This window comes from Phyllobates terribilis, unplaced genomic scaffold (genome assembly GCF_046119375.1).
Source record: "Phyllobates terribilis strain yellow unplaced genomic scaffold, ASM4611937v1 Scaffold_7__3_contigs__length_470593459, whole genome shotgun sequence".
Classification (NCBI taxonomy): Eukaryota; Metazoa; Chordata; class Amphibia; order Anura; family Dendrobatidae; genus Phyllobates; species Phyllobates terribilis.
This window is the reverse complement of record NW_027362767.1, coordinates 171,507,682-171,521,283: the sequence shown is the minus strand read 5'-3', so window position 1 is coordinate 171,521,283 and position 13,602 is coordinate 171,507,682. Positions and strand designations below refer to the sequence as shown.

General features: G+C 44.6%; 1 protein-coding gene across 1 annotated transcript in view; it reads right to left on the bottom strand.

Moving 5' to 3' along the window:
• LOC141155452 (vomeronasal type-2 receptor 26-like) overlaps window positions 1-13,602 on the bottom strand; it is a 78,018-nt gene that overhangs the window by 13,599 nt on the left and 50,817 nt on the right. The window contains exons 2-4 of the mRNA XM_073642316.1: window positions 11,922-11,949; window positions 5,116-5,407; window positions 1,916-2,671 (exon numbers count right to left, since the gene is read on the bottom strand). Of these exons, the coding sequence (XP_073498417.1) occupies window positions 1,916-2,671; window positions 5,116-5,407; window positions 11,922-11,949 (1,076 nt within the window). The remainder of the gene's footprint in view (window positions 1-1,915; window positions 2,672-5,115; window positions 5,408-11,921; window positions 11,950-13,602) is intronic.

The window sequence follows — 13,602 nt, the reverse complement described above, 5'->3', positions numbered from 1 at the left end:
TCTGCAGAGGAAATGTAGTGCTAGATGCCGGGGATAACTATACAGCAGCCTCTGCAGAGGAAATGTAGTGCTAGATGCCGGGACTAACCATAGAGCAGCCTCTGTGGAAGAAATGTAGTGCTAGATGCCGGGGCTAAGCATACAACAACCCTTGTGGAGAAAATGTAGTACTACATGCCGGGGCTAACCATACATCAGCCTCTATGGAGGAAATGTAGTGCTACATGCCGGGGCTAACTATACAGCAGCCTCTGCGGAGAAAAAGTAGTGCTAGATGCCGAGGCTAACCATATAGCAGCCTCTATGGAGGAAATGTAGTGCTAGATGCCGGGGCTAACCATACAGCAGCCTCTATGGAGGAAATGTAGTGCTACATGCCGGGGCTAACCATACAGCAGCCTCTGCAGAGAAAAAGTAGTGCTAGATGCCGAGGCTAACCATATAGCAGCCTTTGCAGAGGAAATGTAGTGCTACATGCTGGGGTTAACTATCCAGCAGCCTCTGCAGAGGAAATGTAGTGCTAGATGCCGGGGATAACTATACAGCAGCCTCTGCAGAGGAAATGTAGTGCTAGATGCCGGGGCTAACCATAGAGCAGCCTCTGTGGAAGAAATGTAGTGCTAGATGCCGGGGCTAAGCATACAACAACCCTTGAGGAGAAAATGTAGTACTACATGCCGGGGCTAACCATACATCAGCCTCTATGGAGGAAATGTAGTGCTACATGCCGGGGCTAACTATACAGCAGCCTCTGCGGAGAAAAAGTAGTGCTAGATGCCGAGGCTAACCATATAGCAGCCTCTATGGAGGAAATGTAGTGCTAGATGCCGGGGCTAACCATACAGCAGCCTCTATGGAGGAAATGTAGTGCTACATGCCGGGGCTAACCATACAGCAGCCTCTGCAGAGAAAAAGTAGTGCTAGATGCCGGGGCTAACCATACAGCAGCCTCTATGGAGGAAATGTAGTGCTACATGCCGGGGCTAACCATACAGCAGCCTCTGCAGAGAAAAAGTAGTGCTAGATGCCGGGGCTAACCATACAACAGCCTCTATGGAGGAAATGTAGTGCTACATGCCGGGGCTAACCATACAGCAGCCTCTGCAGAGAAAAAGTAGTGCTAGATGCCGAGGCTAGCCATCCAGCAGCCTTTGCAGAGGACAGTAGTGCTAGATGCCGGGGTTAACTATACTGCAGCCTCTGCGGAGGAAATGTAGTGCTAGGTGCCGGGGCTAACTATACAGCAGCCTCTGCGGAGGAAATGTAGTGCTAGATGCCGGGGCTATCCATACAGCAGCCTATGCGGAGGAAATGTAGTGCTAGATGACGGGGCTAACCATACAGGAGCCTCTACGGAGGAAATGTAGTGCTACATGCCAGTCTTTCAAATTCATAGCTGTTGAACTGACTTTGTCTGCCACCACTCTAGTTGATTGACCGGTCTGTTCCATTTGTGTGCATAAGAAGAGACTTGTCAATTACCTGGATCAGGGAGAGGAGAAGCCGGCTGGAGGCAGCTCCTTACTAATCTAGGCTCTCTCTATGATCCCCGGTTGGCTCCGGCATTTCAGCTAAAAACATACCTGGCTGCAATCCTACAGTCAGCGGCGGTTCATGCTGCCGGTGATTAGCGCAGCATGAATCCATTGACAGATTCCCTTTAATTAAAGAAAAAGACTGTGCTTGCTTGGTATCGCTGTAATTATACTGACCGGGAGGATCATGTAACCAGGTTACTTTTACTGTATAATCAACTACATAGAAACTAAACCCAAAAAGCCGTGGCAGATTTGAGTTCTTTTTTCACATTTCACAGCACTTGGTTTTAATAATCTGTGGCATATGTGGACAATGTGGATCCAAACTGTTCTATCATAAAGAAGCAAAATATCACATGGCTCAAGGAGAATATTACCCTTTTGATTCCTCTCTCGGGAGATTGTCTGACTAGTAAATTTGCGGCATACACTTCATGTAAAGCCTTGGCCAAAAAATACACAGCGTTGTAAATTGTATATGTAAAGATACTGGACAATGTGTTTTCTTTTTTCAAAAATTCCACCCATACACTATTTGCCTCGGGTTTGTCTGTGTTGTCAAGGTGCCAAAAACCAAAGTGGGTGATGTAAAATCTTTGAATAAAATGATTATCCGGCATCTTTTGTAATGAACAATTTAACAAAAACTCACGAAGACCATCGATGTCCTTAATGTGAATCGATATCTTCAGGGAACCATTGACATTAAATAGCAACATTTTGTCATGGAGATCGGTATTTAATATGGTTAGACTGATGGGGAGTATCCACATTTTACTGGGCAGCCTGTTTTGCAGCATTGACATGATAACTTCAGAGGTTACATATAGGATTACAACATTCGATGACGATGTCAACAACACTTTCATGAGTTTGCCAACATTTTTGACTACGGATATAGCAGCCAAAAACTCCACACATATTCCTTTACTTTCCAATAGCTGCTTCAGTTCACCAGTAGCTTTAATGCTGCTGTCATCATCCGTGGATATGATTCCAACAAATGTCCATTTGAAGTGCAGCAGAAGTTGTAGGATCACCTGGAACTGATGATACTCATTCGAAATAGTTCGATAAACTGATGGAAACTGTATCCTATCATTAAATATTGGATCCGTTGCACCGTAGCTGATCTACAAAAGAATGCCATAGTTAACGCTACGTACTGAATGCAAATGTCACTCAAAATTGCAGGACAAATATAGTTTGTTGCTTTTATTTAGTCATCAGCATTCAACACTCCAGAAATAAAAGATTGCCCAACGTTTCTGTCCATATCGGACTTTAATCATGACCAGATAGAAAGGGGCAGGAACATAAAGGCAGAATTCTGCATAAGCACTGATCATGTTTCTGTTCCTTTCTTACTGGTTGTCACGTTACTGGCGATACTGGACTGGAGGTCAGTGGCCGGAGCAGATGTGTACAGGTGACCTGACCGTGGGAAGACTTCAGGAGATGCAGTATATGGCGGTGGTAGTTCACTATGTCAGCAGATGCAGGGGCCCGCCTGAGCAAGGGCCGGCCGGGATCACACACGAGCACCAGGTTCGTTTAGGCAATAGAAGTTCGAGGTAGGAACAGCAGAGTTTTCACAAGAAGCAGGACAGCGCCAGCAGAACACCCTCCAAATTAGGAGCTCAGATAATGCTCAGTTAGACTGAGCACCACAAAATACTCAGCAACAGGAAGCTGCACAGGGCCAGGTATATATTGCAGGTCCAATCAATCTCAATCAGGGCGGCAACAATCAGCAGGGCAGGTGATGATCTCTATCCCAGACGAAGTTAATATGGTTTCAGGCAGGAGTTAAACAAGTCCCGAATAGCTCCACAGCAAAGGAACAGACTAGCAAGCAATGGGTCACAGGGTCAAATCCTAACACCGGTCATGCTCAACGTCTGATGTGGACCAAAACGTTGGCCATTCTTTCATTTTTGGAGAGATAAATGCTGATGATTCAATAGAAGCAACAATCTTTATTTTACCTGTAATTTGGAGTGGGAAATTTCCTTTGGAAGATTGTGTAGGGTTAGCGTTACCACAGTAGCATCTATAGTGGCGTCTTCCAAGAGGAAGCCGCAAGAAGAATGAACCGGTAACTTTTTTTTAACCACTTCAGGGCTTTGAAAGCCGTGAAGTAGTTAAAAGAAGTAAGACAAGACAGAACATAGGCACAGTGAAATGTTTTGACATTGATGTGCATATGTTCTTTCTTTGTGACATTTTATTAGCTCTCTCAGGCAGGTCACAGGCAGAATCCCCCTTTAAAAAACATTATGGCCAAAAAAATAATGGCATTGCTTCATTATTCTTGTTTCTCCAGTTTTCTGGAGTATTTTTTAGTGGCTTTAATATTTGCATCTTTTTAAGTTGTATTTATTTCTAGTTTAAGTCATGCTCAACATGTTACCTCAACAACTTTGCTTATCTAGATATTTTAGACATTAGTAAACTCTGACTTTTACCAAATGTTACATTTTTTGGCATCTCTCTCTTATCACTGCCTGGAGTAAGCTTTGGTGCGAAGTTTAATATTTGGATCATGTTTGGAAAAATGTGCAGCTTTTGTGAAAATCTTGTGAACTGTGTTGCTAAAAATTGAAAAAATGATAAAACGATTAAAGTAAAAAATAAAAAGCATTTCTGATTGTGGACCAAATTTTTGAACCGAGTGCACCATTTTGAAGAATTTGGCATGAAAAACGTCAGTGATTACCACAAGACAAAAAAGAAAAATGACTTCAATAAATTGCAAATGATGAATTGGGACAATTGGGACAGTTTTTTTGTATTTTACTGGTTTAAAAAATGCTGAACTGTAAAAATAAACTTGTGTAACTTTGTACTCCGTCCTATCACTTTTTTATTTTTCTGTCTATGAAACTTTTCCAAGTTTGTTTTTTTTGCGTTGGGTGCTTTTTTTATGGTACTATTGTTGGGTGCATTTTTGGAGGGAGGTATTTGAATTTTTGGAGGGAGGTTCGTACGCAATTTACCATATGAGTTAATTAAATTAATATTTTTGTAGACTGTTTTTTTTTATAGATGTGGTAATACCAGGATTGGCCAAGGGGGTGGTTCTGGGCAATCTTTTGTCTTACTGCAGACACAGCAGAGAGGACATCCTCTATAATAGCCAAACGTCTTACAGCTGCATTGAACAATGAGAAGGAGGAAGGAAATATGACTGAGCTCTGCTCAAAGCAGATTTTTTTCTCAATTGTAATTGCAATTTGAGACTAAATTGAATTTATGTTTTCTATTTTTGTGTATTTTTTACTGTTCCTTTAAGTCCAGACCCAAAGTCCCACCAATAAATCAAAGTTTAAATTAATTTTGCGAGATTTAGGTTTGACCTTAAACGTCAGTTCTGCAAGGGTCAGAACGACTGATTGGAGGGGCCTTAAATTTATGCCAACCTCTTCATTGTTTGGCTTGGATTTCTTAGTGGATAAGTCTTGTATAGGAACTCAAAGGCGTGACAGAAAAGGTCTACCTGCCATTGCATATGCACCTGAAGTTTCAGTATTTGGGCTTCTAACTTGTAGTATGGGACTTTAGATACTATACTTACCAGGGGGTATCCATACAACTGGGTTATTTGAGCAATTGTATATGTGGATGAAGATGACAAATGGCCAATAAATGCTACTACTCTTGACATTTTTTCCCAGGAGTAGTTTGGAATAAGACCTTGGCTTCCGGACAGGATAGTTAATATGCCTTTTAATGCAAGTACCTCGGAGTCACAGGAGTCATACAGTTGGAAACCCAAAGACATATTGGGCAATATATCATTACTGGCATTTATTTCTTCAATTGTGAAAATAAAAGTCAGAAGATGTTGAAGATATTGGAACGCTGGACTAGAATTAGGAGATAAGAGAAAGTGAAGAACTCATGATTTTTTTCAAATACAGTAAACAGTGAACTAAAGAGTAACACCCATGTTGCCTATCCAAGTATCCTTCAGCAATTTCCACCCTGTCTTTTTCGAATCTCACTCATCCTCTTTATCTCATTTTCTTAGTCTGATCGCTCTAAATAACTTTCAATTCCACTTTGTACTTTTTATTAATAATTTTTTATTTAAAGGACATATAGAGTAATAACTACAAATTGTATTGAAAAATGATTACAAACAATGCAGATCAAAAGGTATAGGCGGTACAAAAGCCATATCAACGAGTCCTTAAGTACCAACAAGATAAGTAGTGATATTAACCCCTTCACAACCTTGGAAGTATAGGTACGTCCAATGTCGTTTCCCTCCCTTTGATGCAGACTCCGGCGCTGAGCCCGCATCTTTCCCGGCTCATGACAGCTGATCTGATCATGTGCCCCTAACAGCCACGGGTGGAATCGGGATCCACCTGCGGCTGTTAACATGCTATATGCCTCTGTTGATCTCCAGTAGAAACTAAGAGGAAAAAAGTGCAAATTGGGTCTTATCTGACAATAGCAATTATACAAATAAAGGATATGCTAACCTGATAAGGTTGTGTGACACACAGCCATGAATACGCATGAAAATAGCTGCTGCAGATCCACGGGTCTTCCGACCAGTAAAGAAAAAAAAAGGAGCCAATTGTGGTTTATCAGCAATGCTGGTAGGCAATGGAGACCCAAATGGAAGAATAATAAAGGATTTTTTATTTCTGGTTCTTTAGTCGACACTAGAGATGAGCGAACCTTTCAATGATTAGTTCGTTCCAGTATGGTGAACTTCCCAATGTGTGCCAAATAGTTCGTCAAGTAGTTTGTCGAACATACCGAACCCCATTGTATTCAATGGGAGGCAAAACCAAACACATACACCTACAAAAGGGTCCAAAAACTGCCAAAACACATCAAATTAGGGCGGACACCAGGAAAAGTGGCATTAATTGACTCAGAGTACAAATTTTACAATGGCACAGCATCAATCAGCCATGGGCCATGCATGAAGTATCAAGGTCTGTGTCAGGATTTCCAGCTTTGAATTGAACTTCAAATTAAGACGAGGTGGGTGAGGGATCGGTGTAGGCCTGCTGTGCTGGGAGCCCTGATACCACATGCAACAGCTCAAGCTGCTTTTATGCTCAGCCGCACTCAGATGACAGAAAAATCAGTTTCATAGATTAGTATTGGTATAAAAATGTAAGGATAGTAACACGGTAGTTGACTGAATAGTAAGTGGAGGCCTGCCGGTCTGGGAGTACTACTGCTACAGGCAACATACAAGAAGGAGACCAAACCAGGAGTCTCTCAATTTCCAAAAATTAGGGGCAGATGTGGCACCCCAGGGGGTCTGGTTGCCACAGTGGTAGCAATACCATGTTTGAGAGCAGGCAGGAGTTTCCTGGTCAGGAGTGCTTTACATGCATCACCTCCTGCCCCAAGCCAGGAAGGGGAGGATCCTGCCCTTTATAAACTGGATCTGGGGCGGGGTTAGGGAGTAGTTCCAGAGACAGGGACAGAGCAGCAAAGCAAGGAGCCCTGTAGGCAATACAGGAGCAGAGAGCCAGGGACGGGAGCGATTAGAGCTCGTCCTGGCTGGAGACACCACGAACCGGACACCGGAGTCCGAGGCAGGGGGGATTATACGCCCAGCAGCAGAAACCACACGGCAGGGGATTTCAGGTCCTCTGGCCATAGGAAGCCCGGAGGCTCAGCCACACGAAGGGGACTGGTACCGCCACAGAGGAGCGAGGAATACCAAGGGTCCAAGTCGCCAGCCATACGGGTGAGCACCACACGATAAACTCAGGGACGTGGGCTACCACATGACTACAGCAGGGTAGCCAGAAAGAGTACAGTCAGAACGGCAGGCCTACAACTTCACCTGGCCAGCGGAACTCTTAGTTTGCTCTCAGACCGGCCAGGCCTCCACTGCTAGCCAGTACTCCCAGCGGGACCTTAATAATTGCCATCAGTAAAGGTCCTGAACTGCACTGCCAAGACTCTGAGTCGTTACTACTGCTCCCGTGCCCAACCACCACCATCATTCACCTGCGCTGCCCTGAAGCTACACTCTTTCTGTGGGGAGTTACACTACCTTGCTGCGCATATCACCAGCTTCAGTGGACTGCTCCGCAGTGGCGGTTCTCCATAACCGCAATCCACAGGTGGCGTAGTCGGACTATATAAACCTATACACATAGACTGCCCCTGGTTTGACCGCCCTGGGTCACAGACCGGGACGCCGCCACGGTGACTACAGCCCCCAGCATTTACAAGGCCCGGCTCCGGGTACCCCCGCACTGCCCAGGGGGCGCGTCACAGACACCACCAAAGTGGCATCAATTTCAGTAGAGTAGAAATAGTATAATTAGGACCGACACCTCTTCCACTACAACCAACCCAGCAGAAGGAGACCCAACCAGGAGTGTCAACATTTCCAAAAATTAGGGGCAGACACCACAAAAGAGGCATAAATTTTGCTAGAGTAGAAATAGTATAATTAGGACCGACACCTCTTCCACTACAGCCAACCCAGCAGATAGAGACCCAATCAGGAGTCTTCACATTTCCAAACATTATTGTTAACATCTGCAGCAGCAGCAACAGCAGGCATGAAAAAGATATCACATACTGCAATTACGCGAGATCAATGCAGCACACTAAAAACGACAACATCGCCTAGTCTGTACAATCTGCGATTGGGGTGCAAAACTCCTTGGAGATCAATGAGTTGTTCATCTTGATGAAAGTTAGGTGGTTAACACTTTCAGGGGACAGCCGGCTGCGCTTAACTGTCAGGACACCACCAGCAGTGCAGAAGACACATTCTGAGAGAACACTGGCTACAGGGCATGATAAATCCTACGGGGCATGACAAGCGAGCTCAGGCAACTCTTTCATTTTTGAAGACCAAAATGTAAAAGGGTTCAAACCCTCCCAAATAGTATGGATATTGAGCTCTAGATACTCCTGCACCATCCTCTCCAGTCATTCACCAAGTGTCAGAATTGTACTCTTGTGCTGGTGTACGAGCTGGTCTACAAAATGTGTGAAAGGACTCACAGAAATTGCTTCTGCCACTTACACTGCTGTTGCTGCTGCTAATGTTTTGGCATTGACGAATTGATGTTCCGGAGGTTGGAAGTCTAGAGCTGCGATGCACACTGTGTGCCTCACTGCTTTCTTGGGGAAAACCTCTCTTAAGGTTGTGTAAAAGCGTGTTTCGATACTCTAGCATTCGCTGGTCCCTTTCCAGGGTGGGAAGCATCTGGCAAAATTTACTCTTATAACGTGGATCTAATAAAGTGGAAACCCAGTAGTCAGCACTATTTCAAATCATAACTATATGGGGATCCTGTTGCAGATAGTGCAGCAAGTAGGCGCTCATATGTTGGGCTCCTCCATGAGGTCCATGCCCATGGTGTGTTGGTGGCTGGGTAACACTAATGCTTGTTTCCTCCATCCCCTCCCACCAACCATGAACAACGGAGAGGGAATGATTATCCTCTTCATCTGACTGTTGCTCGCCCATCACCTCTTCCTCCTCCATTTGTTCCTTGGCTCTTGCACCTTCACTAACAGTTTGTCTAGCATCACCAGCCCCCCTCGATCTCTGTAATCCACCATACCTTGGCACCCGCCTGTGTGACGACAATCTGGAACTTTGAGACATTGTTATCCCTTCCGCATCCTCCTCTGCTTCCTCCTCTTCTTCTGGGACCACCACCTCCTCCCGCAGGCTATTCAAAGTCTGCTCCAGCATATAGATGACCGGAATCGTGATGATGATGACCTCATTGTCAGCACTAAATATCTTAGTAGATATACAACCCCTGGCAAAAATTATGGAATCACCGGGCTCGGAGGATGTTCAGTTGTTTAATGTTGTTGAAAAAAAGCAGATCACAGACATGGCACAAAACTAAAGTCATTTCAAATGGCAACTTTAGGGCTTTAAGAAACACTAAAAGAAATCAAGATTAAAAATGTGGTACTCAGTAAGGGTAATTTTTTTCAGACCAAGCAGAGGGAAAAAAATATGGAATCACTCAATTCTGAGGGAAAAATTATTATATGTCATCCATGAATTAAATCTTAGAAGGGTGTGGATGTATTTATTAGCTGAATTGTCATCGCTGCTTCAACTTGGGGAAACAAATATGTATTCAGTGCATTGTGGAATCTGTGTACTACCTTGTGTCACATACCCATGTTCAGATGAAGCAGCAGGAGAATTCAATGATGTTTTTCTTTGTTTTTTTTTTGTGGATACATGCATTATTTGTGATCATAGACTTGGAAGCTGTGTGTTATCTAATATCGTACTCAATATTGAAAATGAGTAACAAACAAAAAGGGGCGCAATAGTGCTGTTACCCAATAATAACAATGAAAAAGGAAAGAAAATATACTCACTAGTGATGGGCGAGCACTAAAATGCTCGGGTGCTCGATGCTCGGGTCGAGCAAATTGGAATACTCGGGTGCTTGACCCGAGCAACAAGCCCAATGTAAGTCTATGGGAAACTCGAGCATTTTTCAGGCGGCTCCCCCCGGCGGTCTGCGGAGAGCCTAAACATTGCCCAAATCGATGAACAGTGCTCAAGTGACATGGGAACAGCATGGGGATGACCCCTGGAAGCATTTCTTCAATGCTGTGAACAACGCTGTCAGAGGCATTACGCCACTTTTACGGACTCACAATAAAACATACAAAAACGAAACCAAAATGGATTTTCCTGGGAAATATGTTAAGGAACATCCTTTCCAGGGTAATGACTTGTATATAAGGCAAAATAAATAATCAAAACCAAAAATACTCCTCCACACCTTGGGCTATGTTCACACGTAGCGTTTTGATGCGTTTTTGCACTTTTGCATTGCTTTCAACCGTGACAAATGCATTCACCGGGAGATGTCATTTTAACATTTTACAACCTTATCTGGCCATGTGATGTGTGAGACATGATCAGACACATTTCATTTATGAAGGAAGGACTTTTAAAGTCAAAAAGCCTATTTTTATAGGGCCATCAGGTGGCCTTTACTATTCTTAAAGGGCCAGCAGTCGGCCATCACTTTGCTTAGAGAGCCATCATCCGGGTATGCTTTGTTGTTCCCATTACTAAAGAGTGGGTATTATTGCGTATGCAGTGAGTGGCAGGGCAGCCCAAAATTTGAATGCACCCCAATACCCCTTTGAAGAAACTTAAAGGAGGGCCTCCTGAAAACAATGTTCAAATTATTAGGAAGTGGGTCTACCATACTGTTTGCCTATGCAGTGTATGCAAGGACTGCCAAAAATTTGGACCTACTCCAATGCCCCTTGGAAGAGACCTAGAGGAGGGCCTCCTGAAAAAAATATTCCCATTATTAGGAAGTGGGTCTCCCATTGTGTTTTCCCACGCAGTGAATGCAAGGGTTGCCAAAAATTTGGAGGCACTTCAATGCCCCTTGGAAGAGACATGGAGGTCAGAGGGCCTCTTGAAAACAATGTTCCCATTATTAGGAAGTGGGTCTCAAATTGTGTTTACCTACGCAGTGAATGCAAGGGTTGCCAACAATTGGGAGGCACTCCAATGCCCCCTGGAAGAGACGTAAGGGGCCTCATGAAAAAATGTTTCCATTATTAGGAAGTGGGTCTCCCATAGTGTTGGAGTATGCAGTGAATGCAAGGGCAGCCAAAAATTGGGAGGCACTCCAATGCCCCTTTTAAGAGACGTAGAGGGCCTCATGAAAAAAAAGTTCCCATTATTAGGAAGTGGGTCTCCCATTGTGTTTGCCTATGCAGTGAATGCAATGGTTGCCAAAAATTTGGAGGTACTCCAATGCCCCTTGGAAGAGATGAGGAGGTCAGAGGGCTTCCTGAAAACAATGTTCCCATTATTAGGAAGTGGGTCTCCCATTGTGTTTGCCTATGCAGTGAATGCAAGGGTTGCCAAAAAATTGGAGGCACTACAATGCCCCTTGGAAGAGACGTGGAGGTGAGAGGGCCTCCTGAAAGCAATGTTCCCATTATTAGGAAGTGAGTTTCCCATAGTGTTGGCCTCTGCAGTGAATGCAGTGCCTGCCAAAAATTGGGAGGCACTCCAATGCCCCTTGGAAGAGACGTAGAGGGCCTCATGAAAAAATGTTACCATTATTAGGAAGTGGGTCTCCCATAGTGTTGGCCTGTGCAGTGAATGCAAGGGCTGCCAAAAATTGGGAGGCACTCCAATGCACCTTGGAAAAAATGTGGAGGAGGGCCTCATAAAAAAATGTTCCCATTAGAAAGGACCGGGTCTCCTATACTTGTAATGCCCATGCACTAAGTGTACGGGCTGACAAACATTTACCCCTGGGGGTATACATGAACATACTGTATAAAATTTTTTTTTACGGGCATCATAAACACCCTTTAAAAAAATGATGTGGGTGTTGCATCACAGACCACAGTCACCTTGGTAATATGGCGGTGGAGGATGAGGCTAAAAAGGAGAACAAGAGCAAATAGCCAAAATCAGGAAGTGTATACCCATGTGTGGGTGTGAAAAGGTGCATGGGAATACACCTCTCAAAAAAGACATTGGATTTGAGTTCATGTTACACTGCTATCATTCGGTGGTGTTGAGAAGTCTGGCCCACTCCAGCTCTTGTTCATTTTTATAAGAGTCAGCCTGTCAGCATTTTCAGTTGACAGGCAGATGTGCTTATCAGTTATAATTCCACCAACCAGCGACACTAAAAACCCGCTCTGATAAAATGCTAGCGGCAGGGCTGGCCAGGACCTCCAAGGCATAGAGAGACAGTTCATTCCAAGTTTCCAGCTTGGATACCCAATAATTATACGGCACAGAGGAATCATGGAGGACGTTGGTACGTTCGACATTGTAATCCCTCAGCATCTTCCCAAACTTTGCACTTCTTGTGAGAGTATCCTGCGCCTCAGTGCCTGTGTGATGGGAGGGTCTGAGAAAACTGTCCCAGAACTTTGACAGTATTCCCCTGCTTCTGCTGGATTGGAGTTGTGTCTTTCTCGGCTGTACTCCTTGGTTGTCCAACAAACTGTGACCTCTGCCACCAGCATTTTCAGATGAGAATTTTTTTTAATAGTTCCGCAACAAGGGCCTTCTGGTACTGCCCCATTTTTGTAGACCTGTCCGCCTCAGGAATAAGAGATAGAAAGTTATCCTTATAGCATGGGTCTAGAAGTGTCACCAACCAGTAATGACTGTCACCCCATATTTTGAGAACGCGAGAGTCATGGGAAAGGCAGCGTAAACTCAGCCATGCGTGCCAGACTGATAACAGGCAAGACTTCCGTGTCCTCACCAAGAAGACGACTGACCATGCTCTCCTCTTCCTCCTCCTCCCTGTCCTCAGGCCATCCACGCTGAACAGATGGTATGACAGTTGAGCAGGTAGTACTGTCATATAGTGCATGAAGCTAGCTCCTGTTCTTCCTCCTCCTCCTCTTCCTCATTGTTACCCAATCCAAGTTGGGATGAGATGAGGCCGGGCTGTGTGTAATCACCCTGTTTGGTTCCTTGCTCCATCTCATTGTGCTCCGTCTGCAATGCATCCTCTTTCATTGTGAGCAGAGAGAGTTTCAGAAGACAGTGAAGTGGGATGGTGATGCTAATTATGGCGTCATCACCGTTCACCATCTTGGTGGAGTCCTCAAAGTTTTGGAGGATGGTACAGATGTCTGACATCCATGTCCACTCCTGAGGTCTTATGTGTGGAGTCTGAACTGAATATCGATGGCCTTGTTGATGCTGGTAGTCAACAACTGCCCCCTTCTGCTGAAAAATACTTCCCAATATCTGCAATGTAGAGTTCCAAAGCATGGGGACATCACACACCAGTCGGTGAGCCGAAAGCTGCAAACGCTGCTGAAGCACGGCAAGGGCGGCAGAAGCTGTAGCTGACTTTTTAAAATATGCACACAGCAGATCCGGCAGCTCCGGGTAGGTTTTGAGAAACCGCTGAACCACGACGTTAAAGACATGGGCCAGGCATGGTACATGTGTGAGCTCGCCACGCCTCAGAGCCACCACCAGGTTCTGGCCAATGTCACACACGACCATGCCTGGCTGTAGGTTCAGAGGTGTCAGTCACAAATCTGCCTGCTCTTTCAG